General features: G+C 36.6%; 1 protein-coding gene across 2 annotated transcripts in view; it reads left to right on the top strand.

The window, feature by feature from the left end:
* LOC127858938 (uncharacterized) overlaps positions 1-22,712 on the top strand; it is a 49,122-nt gene that overhangs the window by 20,158 nt on the left and 6,252 nt on the right. Inside the window, exons 1-6 of one of the 2 annotated variants that reach the window (XM_052396304.1) lie at positions 1,706-1,916; positions 5,833-6,002; positions 8,393-8,582; positions 15,775-15,870; positions 16,569-16,768; positions 18,366-18,426. In XM_052396304.1, coding sequence (XP_052252264.1) covers positions 8,405-8,582; positions 15,775-15,870; positions 16,569-16,768; positions 18,366-18,426 — 535 coding nt within the window. In that variant the 5' untranslated portion in view covers positions 1,706-1,916; positions 5,833-6,002; positions 8,393-8,404. Of the gene's footprint in view, positions 1-1,705; positions 1,917-5,832; positions 6,003-8,392; positions 8,583-15,774; positions 15,871-16,568; positions 16,769-18,365; positions 18,427-22,712 lie in introns of those variants that run through there. The other variant, XM_052396305.1, reaches the window with a different exon arrangement.

Here is a 22,712-nt window from a genome sequence, read left to right as displayed (position 1 = left end):
CTTCATAGGTACATTGATCATTACTCACAGATGACCCCTATTGACTTTCAGGTCACCAGGTAAAAGGTCAAGGTGACTTGACACAGTAAAATGGTTTCCGGATGATTACACAAGAAAGCTTACGCCTAGGATCATGAAACTTCTTAGGTACATTGATCATGACTCGCAGATGACCCCTATTGATTTTCAGGTCACTAGGTCAAAGGTCAAGGTCACAGTGCAAAACAACGTATCTACACAATGGCTGCCACTACAAATGACAGTCCATATGGGGGGCATGCATGTTTTACAAACAGCCTTTGTTTATGTTTATTTTATTGGTAACTTTAGTAATTTTTTTGGCCTTTCATTGGATCTTGTCCCATACCCTTTAAATTGGGAATTTTCGTGCCTTTCAATCAGCAAAGTGGAAAAATATCAAGACCTGCAAATACTCAATTGAGAAGTTACTAAAAAAAGCATAAAGATCAATTGTTCCATTATTTCATTAAGTTTCTGTTTATTCTGTGGGTCATTGAGAACAGATCCTTTTACTGGACCCATCTCAAGAAGGAAAACATGGAACATAATTCAATGGGATGACAAAGCATACACAAGTCTGATGAAGCGGTCATTGAGATTTTATTCTGCTAATTCCAATATTCTCATTAATAAGAATTGATATATTCAGTAACTTATGAGGTTGTAAATTATTGAAGTCTAATTATTAAAACTACGGGGGTCAGCCAGACCCTTACGGGCCTGCCCCGTGATAAAAAAATCAAGTGTACCCGATGTATATGCTAGCCAAATCTGCCCAATACAAAATCTGATTCTCTTTTTATACTAAATGGTTGCCTATGGATCTGGTAGCTTTAACAAACATGTTGATCATTGAAATGGCCTACAAAATCGTAACATTTAATTATGAAATGTTTAAACTTTGATTGTTTTTTCAACTTTATTTGATTTCCTTTATTAGATCTAGTACTCTAACCCCTGTTATGTATGATCTTGTATATTGCTACAATGGGTTTCAATTGCATTATGCAAAACTTTCTTACATTTGAAGTCTGTTATAAAACAATCTTTTAGGTTCATCAACATTATGCAAGTGTCTCTACATTTGAAATCTGTTATACAACAATTTTCACATTTGAAACATTGGTTCCAGATGTTGACTCATTTTAATCCATGTTTTACGTTACAAACAATTACCAAACTCTTGTCAAAAATATAGGGATTAATAATTGTTCTATAATTGTCCACTTTAATAATTAACTAACATTCATATTCATAAAAATTAAAATATTATTTTGTCTCCATCAAATTCATCCCATTATAATAATATAACATAGGTTTATTTCTGAATGGTTTTGTATTTGTTGAAAAAGTTGTAAGTACACATGAACTCCTTGTTACCTGAGCCAGCCTTTGTTAACTACTTGATTGGGTTTTATTGGATTATGTTGGTGTACACATATATTAAAAATATCTTGCAAGTCAGGTTTGTCATGGATATTGGTTGTACATGTTAGTACAAATAAACTGATTGAAATCAGTGTTGGAAACACTGATGATCAGATAATTGTTTCAGTGAATAACTGTACCAGTATACATATTTTGTGTGGAGATATTTTTCAAAATAGGTTTTTTCATGGATAGTGATTTGTACAGCTTAGTTCAAATATGATAAGTTGCTGATAAAAGCAATTATTATGTTGATTGCCATTGTAACCAGGTCCATGTTAGAGTGATGACCACATATCAGCTATTTCTGGATCAAGTTAGAACAACAATAGGGAAGGCAGTGTTCAAAGGCAGCATAATTGGACCATCTGGTAGCAAATATTGCTCTTTTTGTGCCCAGTATTGAATTCCAATGCTGGTATTCATAATTGCAAGAAAAATCAGTATTCTTGCTGTACCATACTAAGGTGGGTGACTACTGTGTTGGTGCTTCACTTAGGCATGTCTTTGAAATAATAATTGGTACATGCTTATTGTGTTCAAAGTGTTGTAAAGGAATTGTTTGAATTAGATTGATGCTTGCTTCAAAACTTCACGTAAGTTTTGTTTGAAAATGTGTTGGTATTGTAAGTCTTATGGTTACATAGTAAAGAATTAAGTAAGAAATGTAAATGACAGAAACAAACAACTTTTTCTTATGTTGGAACATTTATATCATTTAATTGAAAATATTAGTTATTTTTATTAATTCTTTAATTTCATGCATTGTTGGCTATTTATCATTAAGTAACATCATCAGTATGTGCATTTACATAATATAAGCGTTGTTCTCGGAAAACCGCGTTAAATTCATGCGCATAAAGTGTTTTCCTATGTTAGACTGTCCAGTAGGCATAGATTAATCAGGGATGATAATTTCCGCCTTGACTGGATTATGTTTAAAAGAGAAATACCATAACAGCAAAAAGTGTTGTCCCTGATTTGCCAGTGCAGACTGCACAGGCTAATATGGGGTGACACTTTACTCACATGCCTTAAGCCTTGTTTTCCCATACTGCACAGGCTAATATGGGGTGACACTTTTCTCACATGCATTAAACCTTGTTTTCCCATACTGCACAGGCTAATATGGGGTGACACTTTACTCACATGCCTTAAGCCTTGTTTTCCCATACTGCACAGGCTAATATGGGGTTACACTTTACTCACATGTATTAAGCATTATTTTCCTATACTGCATAGGCTAATATGGGGTGATAATTTACTCACATGCATTAAGCCTGGTTTTCCCATACTGCACAGGCGAATATGGGGTGACACTTTACTCACATGCATTAAGCATTATTTTCCTATACTGCACAGGCGAATATGGGGTGACACTTTACTCACATGCATTAAGCATTATTTTCCTATACTGCATAGGCTAATATGGGGTGATAATTTACTCACATGCATTAAGCATTATTTTCCCATACTGTACTGGCTAATATGGGGTGATACTTTATTCACATGCATTAGGCCTTGTTTTTCCATAATGCACAGGTTAATATAGGGTGATACTTTACTCACATGCATTAGGCCTTGTTTTTCCATAATGCACAGGTTAATATAGGGTGTTACTTTACTCACATGCATTAGGCCTTGTTTTTCCATAATGCACAGGTTAATATAGGGTGATACTTTACTCACATGCATTAGGCCTTGTTTTTCCATAATGCACAGGTTAATATAGGGTGATACTTTACTCACATGCATTAAGCCTTGTTTTTCCATAATGCACAGGTTAATATAGGGTGATACTTTACTCACATGCATTAGGCCTTGTTTTTCCATAATGCACAGGTTAATATAGGGGGATACTTTACTCACATGCATTAGGCCTTGTTTTTCCAGAGCTATGCTCAAATTCTGTTACATCCCAAACTAAATGCATGCACTTATTTGGATGTAATTGTACCTGAACTGTTAATCATTCAAGAGTCTGCAGTTAAAAGTGTTTTGTGGATTTAATTCCAGTAAACATGTTTTTAAATAGATATCATAATGAAAGGTTATGTGAATATTTAATATTGCCCTCCTTAAAGAGTAAATGTAAAATCTGCACCCTCTGGGGCAATATTTGCTATGCCATTCAACTATGATATTCATAATGTTCCAGTGGTTTATTATGTAATACTGATCTGAAACCATTCCACATGTCGACAAATACAAATCTCCATGACATGTAATGCTCGAACTAAAATTTGTAATTATCATGTATCTGGGTATATTATTATTTTTTTGAAATTATCTGTTTTACTATGCATTCATTTGATGGGAAGAGAACAAAAGTGATGAGCTTACATATATCTGTGTATCTGTGCATATATGCTAGCAAATGAATCGTAAAATCAAGGCCACTATGCCCTTGCAGTTCAGATTCATTTGAGGTTGCAGTATAGATTTCCAACTTTTGTGCCATGTGCGGCATTTACTCGCAATCGTTTTTCCTGAAAATTACGACTTATGGTGGAGCTGTTAGCGGCTAATTGACAGGAGCTCAAGCCACCATTGATTAACTCCTAAAACTCTATTGCTGTGCAAGGGCTGTAAACTGGGGAGGTGTTTGTTTGCCAATCTCAATATTGTACAAAGGGTGTAGGATTGTTAATAGAAACTGTTGAAGACATAAGTCTTGGTCTGGGAAATACGTCTCAATGATGCATGTTTGTAGAGTGTCATCCCATATTATCCTGCATAGTCTGCACATCATGGACTACTTTTACGACCTTAACTGGATTTGGGCTAAAGAGACCCCTTTAAAATGAAAAATACCAAAAACAGGAAAGTTTTGTCCCTGAAAATCCTGTACAGACTACCAGGAAGCTAGTGTAGCCTGCACAGGCTTATATTGTACAACATTTTGCACACATGCATTAAGCCCAGTTTTCCCAAAACAAGGCTTACATTATAATATTGTTTGTTATCAATTATGCTCAAAGCATTTCTCATGTCACAATTTTCTTAGATTTTTTTCGTCTTCTTGCAGCTGTGTCGCTGTCTCCAATTTCAATTTCAATACTTAATGAAAGGCAAATGGTCAAGATACTGGCATGGTACAGTTTTTGAAGACTGTAACTTAATTCAATTCAAACAGGCTTCTAGTTTTAATGTGGATATGTATTTTACTAGAAAAAGTTGTTGTTTTTTTAGACAAAATAAAAAATTTGAACCTCAAACATTATAATCATGGATTGGGACAAACTTTGGTGAACATGTTGGAAGCCCAAGCTAGAGGTATTAGATTAACCTAAAATAAGGCGAGGAGGAGTATCCTTCCATGATATCTGTTTTAAAGTGATGTGATAAAAATAAGCAGAAAATAACTCCCAAATTTTCATTATGAAAGCCCTGTATTTTGTAACAGTTTGTGAACAAGCACACAAACAGATTGTGGTGAAATAAATGGTGTGTGTCTCTCTTGCCCTCAGTACTTGAACCTGAAAATGCTATCATTAATCAAGTTTATTGGTTTAACAAGTTAACTGTGTTTTATGTTGGAAATAAATCATGGTGTATATTTATAGTTTATAGTATTGTGATATGGTTCATGTTCCTTCATTAAGAGTGTTTTAAGAGCCAACATATTTGTTAGAAACAATCAAATATTGTTACTAGATTAAGAATGTGGATTAAGTAAGGCTCGATTGGTCATTGTTGGCTCAGGTACTACTTAAATGTACCCTGGGTACGGAAAATGTGCTGAAACGTACCTGGGAATTCTGACGCTAAATTGGTCACTGTCTACTAATTTTTTCAAACTAATAATCTTCATATTTATGTCAATTTATTTGAATCTATAAAATTGAATTAATTCTTATTTCTGTTTGATCACTGTATATGTTTCATATTTGTATGCGCCAGAAGGAGGGCATGTACTAGCCATACTGTCCTCCATTGAAAGTGGATTGGATTTGTGGGAGTTTGCCAACTGTCATATCTGCTTTGTATTTTTTATATATCTGGGAGGGGTTTTATATAAATTTTGATAATATTCCTCACTTTTAATAATTTGTTGCTGACAAATGCAATTATCAAGGTCTCAATTCACTGACAAAGATCTTTAATTTTAGTTTGTACACTTATCATTGTTATTTTAAATTAATGTATTTGACTCTCCCCCCCCCCCAAATTAATGTTTTTGACTCTTCCCCCCCCCCCTTTCGCCCATGCCCTCTCCCCTGTCTGACGAGCATTTACTTCAGGGGCACACTATAGAAAACAACATATCAAGTTAGCTCAAATGCAATTAATGTACCTAGCTAGTAATCCTTGTTACTTTAAAATGTGATGTTGTTGTGGAAGTCAATCCAAACTATTGATTTTTGACTTTGTATTTCACAGAGTTGTGTTCAGGTGAACACTTCAGCATGTGTCAAGTGCCGAAAGTGTGATCAACATGAAGAGAAAGCCATCTTTTCTGTGATGTCCATCGTTTTATGACACTGCTTCTGGAGTTCACTTAATAGAATTTGTTCTAAACAAGATATGCTGTGACATTGGACACAGTCTAGGTAGGTGGACATTATTAAATTTTGTCATGGCTGATATTGGATATATGTTGTAGAAAGCTATATTCGGAAACCAGAGGTGATGGCTTGACACTGGTTGTTGTGATATTTATGTGATAGCATGGCACATGTTCTGTGAATTGGCAGGATAAAAACATTACAGAAAAGGTCATCATGAGAAAGACATCCTCTCATTGAATTTGCTTTTAACTAAAATGATGCTAGCTGCCTATACAATTCTTCTCTATAAACTCAGAGACCAGGCATCTGAATGTTCACCATCCACATTGAGGAGTATAAAATAATTGTTCATTCACATATCAGTACTGACCTATCTTAATAACCTAAGGGCTGTAGATATATCATGAAGTGCTCAAGGTGAGCAATAATGATCACACATTGTCCTCATGTGGCCTGGGGAATGTGAAGTTAACATTTAGCATGTTACAAGTCAAGGGGCCACATTTTTCATTCAGTCTTGATGAAACTTGATCAGAATGTTTATCTGAACTGTATCTAAGCTGATTTCAAATCCGGGTCATGTACGTAAACAATCTAGGTGAACAAGTCAAATCTTAGACAGATTTTGGTACCACTTAGAAACCATATTGACGACTCAATTTTGAAAAACGTTTGTCAGAATGTTTATCTTGACCAAACAAAGGCCATCTTTAAATCTGGTTCAAAAACTAGATCAGGAGGTCAAGTTTTCAACAGTGAACTTGGGTGTCATTAAATTCAGGTCAGCAATTAACAGGAATCAAAGCACACTTGTTATGCGATCATCTTTTTTCCATCGTAAAGAGTCACTCTGTTGTCCACATTTACCTTGTGAACACTTTAGAGGCAAAATTTATTGTCCAACTTTCATGAGCAGTGCTTTTTTGTTCACTATCGGGGCTCAGGTATCCTGCGCCATTCAATATGGAAAAAAGCATATATTTTTCCCAAATGGGACCTAAAAATTTCGAATTGAAGTAAAAAAAATTTTTTAGATCAATATTTCAATATTTAGTAGATCTCCCTTTCAGCTATACAAGTAACACTTTATTGTCCCCTACCGCTGAAACCAGAGGGGACGTATGGTTTGCGCTCTGTGCGTGTGTGAGTCTGTCACACTTTTCTGGATCCTGCGATGACTTTAAAAGTTCCTTAATATTTTAAAACATGGACAGATGGCAATATGGAGAAAATGCACATCCTTTCATTTTGTTTGTACATCAAGAATTCTGGTTGCTATGGCAACAAATAGACTAGAAATATTGCTGAAAATGGTGGATCCTGCGATAACTTTAAAAGTACTTCATATTTTTTCATGAAACTTGAAACATGGATAGATGGCAATATGGAGATTATGCACGTCATTTAATTTTGTTCCTACATCAAGAATTCCGGTTGCTATGGCAACAAATAGACTAGAAATATTGCTGAAAATGGTGGAGTTTTCACCGGTAGGGGGCCATATTGCTTGACAATAGTCTTGTTAAATTTAATATTTACACTTGCACTTACACTTTTATTCTCATTTTTTAATTCCCAATTTTGGTCAAAACACCATGATTTTTCCCAATCCAAAGAGACCTGGGCCTATAATAATTCCCAAAATAGTGAAAAAAAATCACTGATGATACTATATCCGAACATTTGTGGAAATAATATCTCAGCGGTTTTCAAACTGTACCATTGGGGTTAAAATCTAGGTCAATAGGTCAGATAAAAGAAGAAGCTTGTTTACACTTGAGATCCTGTTTTCCTTTTTTGCCCTATCATCATAAAACTTGCCATGAAAACATTTGTTCTAATGATTCCTTGTCAAGATAATAATGGTTCTTTTCAATTGACAAACACAGCCGCAGTCTGTACCATGGGAGATTGTTAATTGTCTGACTAGCAGGACATAATTGTATTTTGGATATAATGGATTTAGATCCATTGGTTCTATTTTTATATAGGTTCTTAACAATGTGATTTGAGATACTATAATATCAGGAAATGGTTTGTGTACCACAAATATTGATTAAAGATACATGGATTCTTACTACTTTACATGTTCTTAACAGTGTGATCTAAAATATGGGAAATGGTAGAAGCACATTAAGCACATTATTTCAAAGTTCAGGTTTTAACCCTTTACCACTTGGATACATATTTTCACACATTTGTAGTCCCCCAGAAAGTTAAATTTTTATTAAAGACCTTTCTTACTAAGATTCAAATTTTTAAAGCTTCATTTTCAGCCCTTAGATACTAATGAGCAGCAAACAGCATAAAACCGGAACAGACTGCGAGATACTCGCAGGCTGTTCTGGTTTTATGCTGGTTGCAAAAGCCATTTTCACTTTGCTTCTTATAGGGGAAAAGGTTAAATACTGTTTGGTCTACTGTCTCTACAGAGGTATTGAGCCATGGGAGATGATGCGATGTCTGGTGTGGTGTGTCAAGGCCAGCTGTTTGAGCACCAGCATGTGCAGGGAGTGTACAACAGGATCGCGCCATGCATGATCCAAATAGAGCACAAGGCCTGGCCCAACGTTAAAAGATTCCTCAAAAAGTTTCCCTCTGGAGCATTGGTGGCTGATATTGGTAAGAAAGCCCAATTTTATTAAGCCGAAATAGGAAATGGTAGACTTACAGAACTTAAAACAAGGAGCCTTTGTATAAATTTTAAGTTCTGGTACTCTGTTTCTCATATTAAGTGCTTATGGTGAGCTGCTTTGGTGTTTGGCTATCCAGCACTACTCGAGGTGTGTTGACAGTAAGGCCACAACAAATTGATTAAATGTTCAATGGATTTCCAACACCTAAAAATCGTAAAACGAAATAAATATAGTTTAATTAACCAGGTTTTCCGAAGGAAAAAACTGGTTATTAGATTGGCGAATGCGGGCGGGCTGGCTGGCTGGCTGGCTGGCTGGCGGGCTGGCGGAACAAGCTTGTCCGGGCCATAACTATGTCGTTCATTGTCAGATTTTAAAATCATTTGGCACATTTGTTCACCATCATTGGACGGTGTGTCGCGCAAAATAATTACGTCGATATCTCCAAGGTCAAGGTCACACTTTGAGTTCAAAGGTCAAAAATGGCCATAAATGAGCTTGTCCTGGTCATAACTATGTCATTCATTGTGAGATTTTAAAATCATTTGGCACATTTGTTCACCATCATGGTACGGTGTGTCGCACGAAAGAATCACGTCAATATCTCCAATGTCAAGGTCGCCACGACTAAAAATAGATTTTTTTTTTTTTAAACAAACTTACAAAGGGGGTTAATTTTGTTTGTTCATTTCAAAAGTTCAGTTTGAGTTTTCTCCCTTTATCAGATTTTTTTTTCACAATGAAAACCTGGTTTTGTGACAATTTTGTCCCTTGTTTTTATTTTGCGCCCGCAGTCGCACATATTTCTTTAATGATTTAGTTTAATTTAGCCTACGTATTTTACGATATAGACTGTAATAACGCTTTCCGATATTGATTGGTTAATGGTTAAATAATGGCGGCGTCGGTCTGCCTTGTTGTGTTAGCAAAAGATGTTAATGGAAGCGTAATTTTTCCGCCAGTTGCAATAAATCATCGCATTACTGATGATTTCTGTGCTTTGTTCCTCACAGCAGCATCTGCATCGGGATACATCTACTGTGTAACTCCTGCCAGTTTGTTAGATGACAACGATGCATAAATTTGTATTTAAAATATTCCATAGTCAGACCAATTTGTGTGTCTTGTCGACATTCTGGAAAAGAGGCAAAAACTTCTGGCGCGAAGAAGTTTGTTAAAAAGCAAAAAGGCAAGTGTACTCATTCAGGCCTTCAACCATTCCTACTTTGTTTTGGTTTGAAAATGACACCAAAACAAAATTATGTTCATATAGTGTATTAGTGTTGACATGTTGTGATTGAAAATGAAAAATCATGGATTGGATTAAACGGCCTAATGCTTTAACTTTAAAAATATAAGTGTTTAGTCTTTACCAGTTTTACTTCTATTTCTACAGATTTTATTTGTTTTGTCTTAAGATTTAAGCTGATTCTAGTCATCCATGATTGCATGTTTCTTGGAAAAGTATGTTGTTTTTTATCCCCCGCCATAGGCGGAGGGATATTGTTTTGGCGTTGTCCGTCTGTCTCCGTCTTACCGTCCTTCTGTCCGGCACTTTTGTGTCTAGAGCCAAAGCTTGGAAATGCTTTGGCGGATTGCATTGAAACTTGGTATGAGTATATATATGGATAAGAGGATGATGCACGCCAAATGGCATTATACGCCATCTGTTAATAACGGAGTTATTGGGCCCTTTGTATCCTGAAATAATGCTTGTTTGTGTCCGGAGCCATGTCTTGGAAGTGCTTTGGCGGATTTCATTGAAACTTGGTATGAGTATATATATGGATAAGAGGATGATGCATGCAAAATGGCGTTGTACACCATCTGTTAATGACGGAGTTATGGCCCTTTGTAACCTGAAATAATGCTTTTTTTGTGCCCAGAGCCATATCTTGGAAGTACTTTGGCGGATTTCCTTGAAACTTGGTATGAGTATGTATATAGATAAGAGGATGATGCACGCCAAATGGCATTGTACACCATTGGATAATAAAGCGGAGCTATGGCCCTTTGTATCTTGAAAAAATGCTTTTTTGTGTGTCTGGAGCCATATCTTAAAAGTGCTTTGACGGATTTCATTGAAAATTGGTATGAGTATATATATATGGATAAGAGGATGATGCACGTTGGCGTTGTCCATTCCGTCAATAAAACTGTCCATAAGATTATTGGAGGGGGATATCAATTCAACAAAATTGCTTGTTTAAATTGATTTGATTAAAAAATTATTGTTGTACTGCTATTGTTATAAATATATATAATAGTACTAGTCATTATACTAGAATGTATACTAGTCTATTTTGCACTCAAATTAGACCAATGTATGTGCTTTGTTAAAATATAGTATCAATTAATATAAACATTTTTTTTTCGGTTTTTGCTCGTCTGCCATTTAAAAAAAATGGAATTAAAGTAAATTTATTTTTATTTCGCTCGCTCGCTCAAATCCTGGTTGGCTAAAATCCGTAGAACACATCAATTTGTTGTGGCCTAATCAACAATTTGCTTCAAACGATATTTCTTTTTAAACAGTGTTAAAGAAGAAAAGCAATCATGAAGTCTTTGGGGTTTAATTTAATGTAAGTATTAAATGCAGTTGAGGAGTATTGGTAATATTTAACCCCAAGGAGATTGATGTCTACTGATAAGTTGCACATTAATCTTTTAGGGGGGAGTATTTACTACACTGAGAAAGATGCCTATGATATTGAAATACTTTCAATAAGAAACAAGGCCATTGGAGCAGTTTTTACATGCAAATCAAGCACTCGTCAACATGTATTTGTTTTATTCATTATAATAAGCGTGTACTGATGATTAGCTTTGACAGTATTTTGAGAAAATCTGTGCTTCTGTTTTAAGCAAGACATCTGGAGTGTATTATAAATCAAAGACTCACTGGGATATATTTCGTATAGCATATTAAAATAATGTAGGGATGCATTATGGGTATATGAAAAATTTAACATCGGGAAAAACATTTGAGGTATGATAACGTGAAATGAACCATATTGAAAATCATATATCTCAAGAAGCGTGTGCGTGGGCAGCAAGAAAAGTTGAGAGAAAGTAGAGGAAAAATCAATATTAACTATAGCAGTTATTAACAATACTTTACATTAGTGTGTTGCAAAGGTTAAAATGCTTGTTATTGATGCATGTATTAAAGTTCTAAGAAAAGGTGTACAATGATTATCCCCACTTTTTTCCCCACCCACATAGGCCACGCCCACCCAAAATTGCCTTATACTATAATTTCTTCATTTCTACACCAATTCACTTCAAAGTGATACTGAAACTCTCTTATGACAATACGATCAATCTCAGCTATGCATGGCCCCATTACCAACCCTGGGGCGCCCCGCCCACATAGGCCACGCCCACCCAAAATTGCCTTTTACTAGAATTTCTTCATTTCTACACCGATTCACTTCAAATTGATACTGAACCTCTCTTATGACAATACGGTCAATCTCAGCTATGCATGGCCCCATTACCAACCCTGGAGGGCCCCGCCCACATAGGCCACGCCCACCCAAAATTGCCTTTTACTATAATTTCTTCATTTCTACACCGATTCACTTCAAATTGATACTGAATCTCTTTTATGACAATACGGTCAATCTCAACTATGCATGGCGCCATTACCAACCCTGGGGCGCCCGGCCCACATAGGCCACGCCCACCCAAAATTGCCTTTTACAATAATTTCTTTATTTCTACACCGATTTACTTCAAATTGATACTGAACATCTCTTATGACAATACAGTCAATCTCAACTACATGTATGTAAAGCCCCATTACCAACCCTGGGGCGCCCCGCCCATAATAGGCCACACCGAACCCAAAATTGCCTTTTACTATAATTTCTTCATTTCTACACAAATTCACTTCTAATTGATACTGAACTTCTCTTATGACAATACGGTCAATCTCAACTATGTATGGCCCCATTACCAACCCTGGGCCACCCCGCCCTTAATAGGCCACACCCACATAGGCCACGCCCACCCAAAATTGTCTTTTACTATTATTTCTTCATTTCTACACCGATTCACTTCAAATTGATACTGAACCTCTCTTATGACAATACGGTCTATCTCATCTATGCATGGCCCCATTACCAACCCTAGGGCACCCCGCCCTCATAGGCCACGCCCACCCAAAATTGCCTTTTACTATAATTTCTTCATTTCTACACCGATTCACTTCAAATTGATACTGAACCTCTCTTATAACAATATGGTCAATCTCAGCTATGCATGGCCCCATAACCAACCCTGGGGCGCCCTGCCCACATAGGCCACGCCCACCCAAAATTGCCTTTTACTATAATTTCTTCATTTCTACACCGATTCACTTCAAATTGATACTGAACCTCTCTTATAACAATACGGTCAATCTCAGCTATGCATGGCCCCATAACCAACCCTGGGGTGCCCTGCCCACATAGGCCACGCCCACCCAAAATTGCCTTTTACTATAATTTCTTTATTTCTACACCGATTCACTCTAAATTGTTACTGAACCTCTCTAATGACATTACAGTTAATCTCCACTATGCATGGCCCCATTACCAATCCTCGGGCGCCCGGCCCACATAGGCTACGCCCACCCAAAATTGCCTTTTACTATAATTTCTTCATTTCTACACAGATTCACTTCATATTGATACTAAACCTCTTTTATGACAATATGGTCAATCTCAACTATGCATGGCCCCACTACCAACCCTGGGGCGCCCCGCCCACATAGGCCACGCCCACCCCAAATTGCCTTTTACTGTAATTTCATTTCCACACCGATTCACTTCAAATTGATACTGAACCTTTCTTATGACAATACTGTCAATCTCAGCTATGCATGGCCCCATTACCAACCCTGGGGCGCCCCGCCCACATAGGCCACGCCAACCCAAAATTGCTTTTTACTATAATTTCTTCATTTCTACACCGATTCACTTCAAATTGATACTGAACCTCTCTAATGACAATACAGTTAATCTCAACTATGCATGGCCCCATTACCAACCCTGGGGCTCCCCGCCCAAATAGGCCACGCCCACCCAAAATTGCCTTTTACTATAATTTCTTCATTTCTACACCGATTCACTTCAAATTGATACTGAATCTCTTTTATTACAATACGGTCAATATCAACTATGCATGGCGCCATTACCAAACCCTGGGGCGCCCCGCCCACATAGGCCACACCCACCCAAAATTATCTTTTACAATAATTACTTCATTTCCACACCGATTTACTTCAAATTGATACTGAACATCTCTTATGACAATACAGTCAATCTCAACTATGTAAGGCCCCATTACCAACCCTGGGGCGCCCCGCCCATAATAGGGCACACCCACCCAAAATTGTCTTAGTATAATTTCTTTATTTCTACACCAATTCACTTCTAATTGAAACTGAACTTCTCTTATGACAATACGGTCAATCTCAACTATGTATGGCCCCATTACCAACCCTGGGGAGCCCCGCCCATAATAGGCCACACCCACACAGGCCACGCCCACCCAAAATTGCCTTTTACTATAATTTCTTCATTTCTACACTGATTCACTTCAAATTGATACTGAACCTCTCTTATGACAATACAGTTAATCTCATCTATGCATGGCCCCATTACCAACCCTGGGGCACCCCGCCCACATAGGCCACGCCCACCCAAAATTGCCTTTTACTATAATTTCTTCATTTCTACACTGATTCACTTCAAAATGATACTGAACATCTCTTATGACAATAAAGTCAATCTCAACTATATATGACCCCTTTACCAACCCTGGGGCGCCACGCCCATAATAGGCCACACCCACCCAAAATTGTCTTTTACTATAATTTCTTCATTTCTACACCGATTCACTTCTAATTGATACTGAACTTCTCTAATATGACAATAAGGTCAATCTCAACTATGCATGGACCCATTACAAACCATGGGGCTCCCCTGGGTCAAACATGCGGCGTGGGGATACGCGTCGGCCTCTGCCACGCCATTTCTAGTATATATATGTTATACATATATATTTTGTCTTAAACTAGAAATAGCGCTGCAGAGACCGACTCGTATCCTCACGCCGCATGTTTGACCCAGAGGCGCCCCAGGGTCGGTAATGGGGCCATGCATAGTTGAGATTGACCGTATTGTCATAAGAGAAGTTCAGTATCAATTAGAAGTGAATCAGTGTAGAAACAAAGAAATTATAGTAAAAGGCAATTTTGGGTGGGCGTGACCTATGTTGGAGGGGCGCCCCAGGGTTGGTAATGGGGCCATGCATAGCTGAGATTGACCGTATTGTTATAAGAGAGGTTCAGTATCAATTTGAAGTGAATAGGTGTACAAATGAAGAAATTCTAGTAAAAGGCAATTTTGGGTGGGCTTGGCCTATGTGTGTGTGGGGGGGGGGCGCCCCAGGGTTGGTGATGGGGCCATGCATAGTTGAGATTAACCGTATTGTCATAAGAGAGGTTTAGTATCAATTTGAAGGGAATCGGTGTAGAAATGAAGAAATTATAGTAAAAGGCAATTTTGGGTGGGCGTGGCCTATGTGGGCAGGGCGCCCCAGGGTTGGTAATGGGGCCATGCATATTTGAGATTGACCGTATTGTCATAAGAGAGGTTCAGTATCAATTTGAAGACAATCGGTAAAGAAATAAAGAAATTATAGTAAAATAACCTAAAAAAATGAGTAAAAATCTCTGACCCGGCCCCACCCAAACCCCCATAACTTTTGATTTAGGGGTCAGATCAAAATTCCAAATAGTTCAGTCGCACATATGCTCATAGCTACCATGTGTGTAAGTTTCAAGGTTCTAGTGCTAATAGTGTAGGAGGAGCAGGTGGCTAGGACGGACAGACGGACATAACCACAATATCCCCACTTTTTCTCCGAAAAGCGTGGGGAAAATAACTAATTTTGTCCTCATGCTAAAACATCATCCTTATATAATCTCTATAACTGACGTTATTTAAAGTTATGTCGTTGGTTGGCCTTGGTTGTAATTTATTTCTCACAAAGTCACTCAAATATGCTTCACCTGAAAAATTTTCTATAGCCAAAATGTTATATAAATACCCACACTTGACTAGCTAGACCAAGCCAAATATGGTAAGTAAAATCACATTATTCATGACTAGATCTGTCATTAACAGGCTGTGGCAATGGCAGATACCTGGGTGTGAACACTGGGGTCTACAAAACAGGAATTGACGTTTGTCAGCAACTGGTGGACGATGCCAAGCTAAAAGGTGGGGCACTGACAGGGCTGTGAAAGGGATCATTGGTTTAATAGTTGTTATTCAGAGCTAATTAAAAACATTTTTTGCAAATATAAAAAAATGACCTAAATCTATGGAGTTATGTATTTTTAATAAGGATGTATATGTGAATTATAACATGACATGTTTTAATCAATTTAGTGTTAATTTGGGTTAAATAATAATCAAAAAGTCTGGCTGCTCAAAAGTTGAATGTCTAGTTAAAGTCTGTTGACTTTGACCCAGATAACATTAATTTTAAAAGCAACGTTGTTATCGAACATTTTCAAAAGAATTCAGCAAACAAATTTGCTCATAATTTACGATTTCATGTCAGCGTTAACAGTTTCATTTCATAAACCCATTTATGCCTAGTGTCTAGAAAAAAGGCCTTGGTAAACATCATAGACCCAGATGAGACGCCGCGGCGTCTCATCAGGGTCTGCGCTGTTTGCTTAAAGGTATTTTTGTTAGAAATATTCTTATATAGAAATAAATATATTAGACATCACTAATTTTGGAAATAAATTGATCCAATTTAGAAGGATGGGAGAGTCCACTAGGCTTAAATGGGTTAATAACTTGCTTAAAAATGGCTGTTTGATTAAATGGCCGTAAAAGATTTTAGCAACCAGGCCCAGATGTCACAAATTTGACGCAAGAGAAAATAATTAATTGCCTTTTGTCAGGTTATGAGGTATCCTACGCTGACAATCTGCACATTCCCTATCGCACTGGCTGTTTTGATGGGGTGCTGTCCATAGGGGTTATCCATCATTTTTGCTCCTTTCAACGCAGAGTGGCTGCACTGCAAGAACTGTCACGCATTTTACGGCCTGGGGGAAGGCTGATGCTGTATGTGTGGGCCTTTGAACAAAAAATTAGGAAGGTATGTGTAGTTCTGTAGCAAAAGTGGATAAATATAACAGCGATTTTTTTTTTGTCCTATTGGGAAAAGTACCTGTTCCGGTCCAATTGGGAAAACTTGAGTCGTGAAATCTTCAAAATTGGGAAATTTTGAGTCTTGAAAACCTATAATTTTGGAAAATGCGTCGTGAAATCTTCAAATTGGGAAATTATTGTATTTGATTTTTTTGCTAACAAATACCTTAAAATTGAGAATAACTGATGTCAAGTCATTAATATTGTATGTACTAAGGTTCAAGCCATAGAGCTGCATAAGTAAATTAATTAAAGTTCATTAAAAAAGAAAAAAAAAACACCTTCATTTGGGAAATATGTAACTTTTCCCAGATTGGGAAAGTGCCGTTTTCCGGTACTTTACAAAGAAGGAAAAAAAATCACTGTATAAAATAAGTTAAGTTTTTGTGTGTGCAAAATAATTACAGCGATTTTTTTGCCTAATTGGTAAAAGTACTGGTACCAGCCCAATGTGGAAAAATATGCACGAAAAACCTTCATATTGGGTCGTGAAGTCTTCACATTGGGAAATTGGTGTATTGGAGTTATTGCTATCATAGACTTTACAATTGATAACTAAGTGTTGTATGGAGTTATTGCTATCAAAGACTTTACAATTGATAACTAAGTGTTGTCAAGTTGTCAATATTATATTTGCTTATGTTCAGTCCATAAAGCTGAATAGGTAAACTAACCAAATGTTTAGTAAAAAATAAATTTTTTGAAAACCTCCAATTGCGATTGTTTTTACAGTCATTGGGAAATAAAAATTTTCCTTACTAGGAAAGTGCTGTTTTGCGGTACTTTATACAGAATGAAAAAATCGCTGAATTACTTTAAAAATATCCATTAATTAAATTATTAAATTATTACTATAATGATACAAAAATAGATCTGTCTAATTGATTGCAATATAACTTTTTCATCAAAAAGCATAACCTATTTAATAAGTTTTGATAATGTTTGTATACTATTATTGAAGGGCATTTAGTTATAGTGTATTTGTTGTTTCATAACAAAAACAGAAGTTTGATAAGTCGTGTACACCATGCCCCATGGATTAAAAGTGAGACAATATTTGAATTTCACACACTTATAAGTAGCAATGATGTCATTGTTATACTTAAAAAAACATAAGAATAAAATAGTAAAAAATGTCTAGAGGTGTAGAAAACAACAAATGGCAGGCATGTTTTATTGATGGCAAAGTATTATATATATACAGCACACCAATCTCTAGCCAGATCAGGCTTTATTATTGCAATCATACAGATACTCTTGCCTGAAAAAATACATAATTACTTCATTGTTCATAATTGTGTATACCTGGACATTGTCGCTACTTCATTTCCTGCTTTTAAGTCATTATGTGGCCTTGTGACAGTTTGATTATATCACATGGGAAAAACTACTTGCCAGGGGCAACAGTAAACAAGTCGTGACCAGACCTGTCGTGCGTTATTCAGTAGATGACCAGTGAGGTGGCAGATGACTGCACAAACATGCAGTGTGGTTGTTGGATAGAGACTGATGTCCTCATTTCTGTGCATTCTCCTGTTTTCTAGTTTGACTCCCAGGATGTTCTCATACCTTGGAAAGAAGGGAGCAGACTGGACCAGAGACTTGGTGAGTCTGGAGTATTTGTTTATTATTTAAAAAATATTGCATTCTAGATTACATGAAACGGCATATGCAATTAATTATTGTATCCAAGCATATGTTTAGTGCTGTCACTTATAAAGAATCTTTATAGACTAGTGGATAATTTGTTTAATTTATGAAATGTATCAAGTAACCTGTTTTACATAAATGTGATATGCATGTTTCAGGAAATTGGAAGAGAATTTGCAATATAATTCAGTGCTTACTTACATTATTTTTGTATTGCACTTATTAAAAAAAAGGAAGGTACACATTCTGATGTTGACATATTTATGTCCAATTAAAGAAGTGCTTGATTAATAATTATGACCTCCCCTATTTGTATTGAGATATAATATGGAACATTGAGTATTAAAATTAACCTAAGTATAAATAAAAATGAATATGTTTTCACTGATTATTTGGAAATCTTTTTTAGCTCATCTATTTTTTGAAAAAAAATTATGAGCTATTGTCATCACCTTGGCGTCGGCGTCGGCGTTGGCGTTGGCGTTGGCGTTGGCGTTGGCGTCGGCGTCCGGTTAAGTTTTGCGTTTAGGTCCACTTTTCTCAGAAAGTATCAATGCTATTGCATTCAAACTTGGTACACTTACTTACTATCATGAGGGGACTAGGCAGGCAAAGTTAGATAACTCTGGCGTGCATTTTGACAGAATTATGTGCCCTTTTTATACTTAAAAAATTGCAAATTTTGGTTAAGTTTTGCGTTTAGTTCCACTTTTCTCAGTAAGTATCAATGCTATTGCATTCAAACTTGGTACACTTACTTACTATCATGAGGGGACTGGGCAGGCAAAGTTAGATAACTCTGGCATGCATTTTGACAGAATTATGTGCCCTTTTTATACTTAGAAAATTGACAATTTTGGTTAAGTTTTGTGTTTAGGTCCATTTTATTCCTTAAGCATCAAAGCTATTGCTTTCATACTTGCAACACTTACTAACTATCATAAGGGGACTGTGCAGGCAAAGTAATGTAACTCTGACTGGCATTTTGACAGAATTATGTGCCCTTTTTATACTTAGAAAATTGAAAATTTGATTAAGTTTTGTGTTTAGGTCCACTTTATTCCTACAGTATCAAAGCTATTGCTTTCATACTTGCAAGATTTATGAACTATCATAAGGGGACGGTGCAGGCAAAGTTATGTAACTCTGACTGGCATTTGGACGGAATTATGGGCCCTTTATACTTAGAAAATTGAAAATTTGGTTAAGATTTATGTTTTGGTCACTTTACCCCTAAAGTATCATAGATATTGCTTTCATACTTGGAACACTCACAAACTATCATAAGGGTACAGTAAAAGGACAAGTTGCATAACTCTGGTTGTCATTGTTACGGAATTATGGCCCTTTTTTGACTTAGTAACTTTTAATATATGGTTAAATTTTGTGTTTCGATCCACTCGAAGTATCAAGGCTATTGCTTTCAAACTTCAAATACTTACATGCTATCATGAGGTTACTGTACCTGGCAACTTGAATTTTACTTTGACCTTTGAATGACCTTGACTCTCAAGGTCAAATTATTAAATTTTGCTAAAATTGCCATAACTTCTTTATTTATGATTAGATTTGATTGATACTTTGATGAAACTACTCTTACCTGACATACCACAATAGACTTCACCCAAACCATCCCCCGTGCCCTCCCCCCCTCCCCCCCTCCCCCCCCCCCTAATTTTTTTTTTTTTTTTTTTTTTTTTATAAGATCATCTCACAAATGACCACCACACCCTCACACTATACCCCCACCCCACCCCCCCCACCCCCCCCCCCAAATTTTTTTTTTGATTTTTTTTTTTTTTTTTTTTTTTGTAAGATCATCTCACAAATTATCACCACACCCTCACACTATACCCCCCCCCCCCCCCCGATTTTTTTTTTTTTTTTTTTTCGCTTTTTTGGAAGATAATGTAATAAATGTCCACAACCCCACACTATACACCCCTCTTCACTCCACTCCTCCCTCCTTTGTGATTGAAAATGAGAGTCCCTTCACCTTTAAAAAGAAAATAGATGAGCGGTCTGCACCCGCAAGGCGGTGCTCTTGTTTATATTCTATAAATGACATACAATGTATACATATATTTGGAAATCTGATGTTTATTTTTAAGATTTTTATGCCCCCGGATCGATAGATCGGGGGTATATTGTTTTTGGCCTGTCTGTCTGTCATTCTGTCCCAAAACTTTAAGGTTACAGTAAAGTTTTGCAATAACTTTTGAAATATTGAACATATCAACTTGATATTTGGCATGCATGTGTATCTCATAGAGCTGCACATTTTGAGTGGTGAAAGGTCAAGGTCATCCTTCATGGTCAAAGGTCAAAAATTTAAAACTTTAATATCATAAAGTTTTGCAATAACTTTTGAAATATTGAACATAGCAACTTGATATTTGGCATGTATGTGTATCTCATGGAGCTGCACATTTTGAGTGGTGAAAGGTCAAGGTCATCCTTCAAGGTCAAAGGTCAAAAATTAAAAACTTTAATACAGTAAAACTTTGCAATAACTCATGAAATATTGAACATAGCAACTTGATATTTGGAATGCATGTGTATCTCATGGAGCTGCACATTTTGAGTGGTAAAAGGTCAAGGTCATCTTTCAAGGTCAAAGATGTAAAACTTTAATACAGTAAAGTTTTGCAATAACTTTTGAAATATTGAACATAGCAACTTGATATTTGGCATGTATGTGTATCTCATGGAGCTGCACATTTTGTCAAGGTCATCCTTCAAGGTCAACAGTCAAAAATTTAAACTTTAATATCATAAAGTTTTGCAATAACTTTTGAAATATTGAACATAGCAACTTGATATTTGGCATGTATGTGTATCTCATGGAGCTGCACATTTTGAGTGGTGAAAGGTCAAGGTCATCCTTCAAGGTCAAAGGTCAAACAATTTAAACTTTAATATCATAAAGTTTTGCAATAACTTTTGAAATATTGAACATAGCAACTTGATATTTGGCATGCATGTGTATCTAATGGAGTTGCACATTTTGAGTGGTAAAAGATCAAGGTCAAGGTCATCCTTCAAGGTCAAAGGTAAAAAAAAAGCGGCGCATTAGGGGGCATTGTGTTTCTGACAAACACATCTCTTGTTCTCTTTTGCCTTTATTTTGAATGTCTTATCAACTTTTACGAATGACTGAAATATTTGATTGGTTATCTCGGTCGAGTTCGAAACTGCGTCGTGCCGGGTCAAAAACTAGGTCACTAGGTCAAAAAAAAGAAAAAACTTGTAAACACTGTAGAAGTCACATTTCACGCCCTATCTTCATGTAACTTTGTCAAAATGTTTGTCTTAATGATATGTTGGTTGAGTGCAAAAGTGGTTCCGGTCCGTTGAAAAACATGGCCGCCAGTGGGCGGGGCAGTTTTCCTTATTTGGCTATAGAGAAACCTTGTAAACACTCTAGAAGTCACAATTTTTGCCCAATGATCATGAAAGTTGGTCAAACCATTGGTTTTATTGATATCTCGGACGAGTTTGAAAATGGTCCAGATTGGTAAAAAAACATGGCCGCCAGTGGGCGGGGCATTTTTCTCTGTATGTATATAGTGAAAACATGTGAACACTCTAGAAGTCACATTTGTGGCCCAATTTTCATGAAATTTGGTCAGAACATTTGTTTCCGTGATATGAGAGTTGAGTTTGAAAATGGTTCCGGTCAGTTGAAAAACATGGCTGCCGGGGGGGGGGGGGGGGCAGTTTTCCTTATGTGGCTATAGAGAAACCTTGTAAACACTCGGGAAGTCACAATTTTTGCCCACTCATCATGAAAGTTGGTCAAAACATTGGTTTACTTGATATCTCAGACGAGTTCGAAAATGGTTCAGATCGGTGAATAAACATGGGCGCCTGTGGGCGGGGGCATTTTTCTCTATATGTATATAGTGAAAACACGTGAACACACTAGAAGTCACATTTTTGGCCCAATTTTCATGAAATTTAGTCAGAACATTTGTTTCCTTGATATGAGAGTTGAGTTTGAAAACGGTTCCGTTCAGTTTAATAACATGGCTGCCGGGGGGGGGGCAGTTTTCTTATATTTATATAGTAAAAAAAACTTTGAACACTCTAGAAGTCACGTTTTTTGCCCAATCATCATGAAACTTGGTGAAAAGATTGGTTTTATATATATCACATAATTAATGCCATAATTATTGCCCTTATATTGTCCAAATTTTCATTATATTGTACAAAATCCTTGTAAACACTCTAGAGGTCAC

Source organism: Dreissena polymorpha, chromosome 14, assembly GCF_020536995.1.
Source record: "Dreissena polymorpha isolate Duluth1 chromosome 14, UMN_Dpol_1.0, whole genome shotgun sequence".
In the NCBI taxonomy this organism is placed as follows: domain Eukaryota; kingdom Metazoa; phylum Mollusca; class Bivalvia; order Myida; family Dreissenidae; genus Dreissena; species Dreissena polymorpha.
The sequence above is the reverse complement of the archived record's forward strand: the minus strand, read 5'-3'. Positions and strand labels throughout refer to the sequence as shown.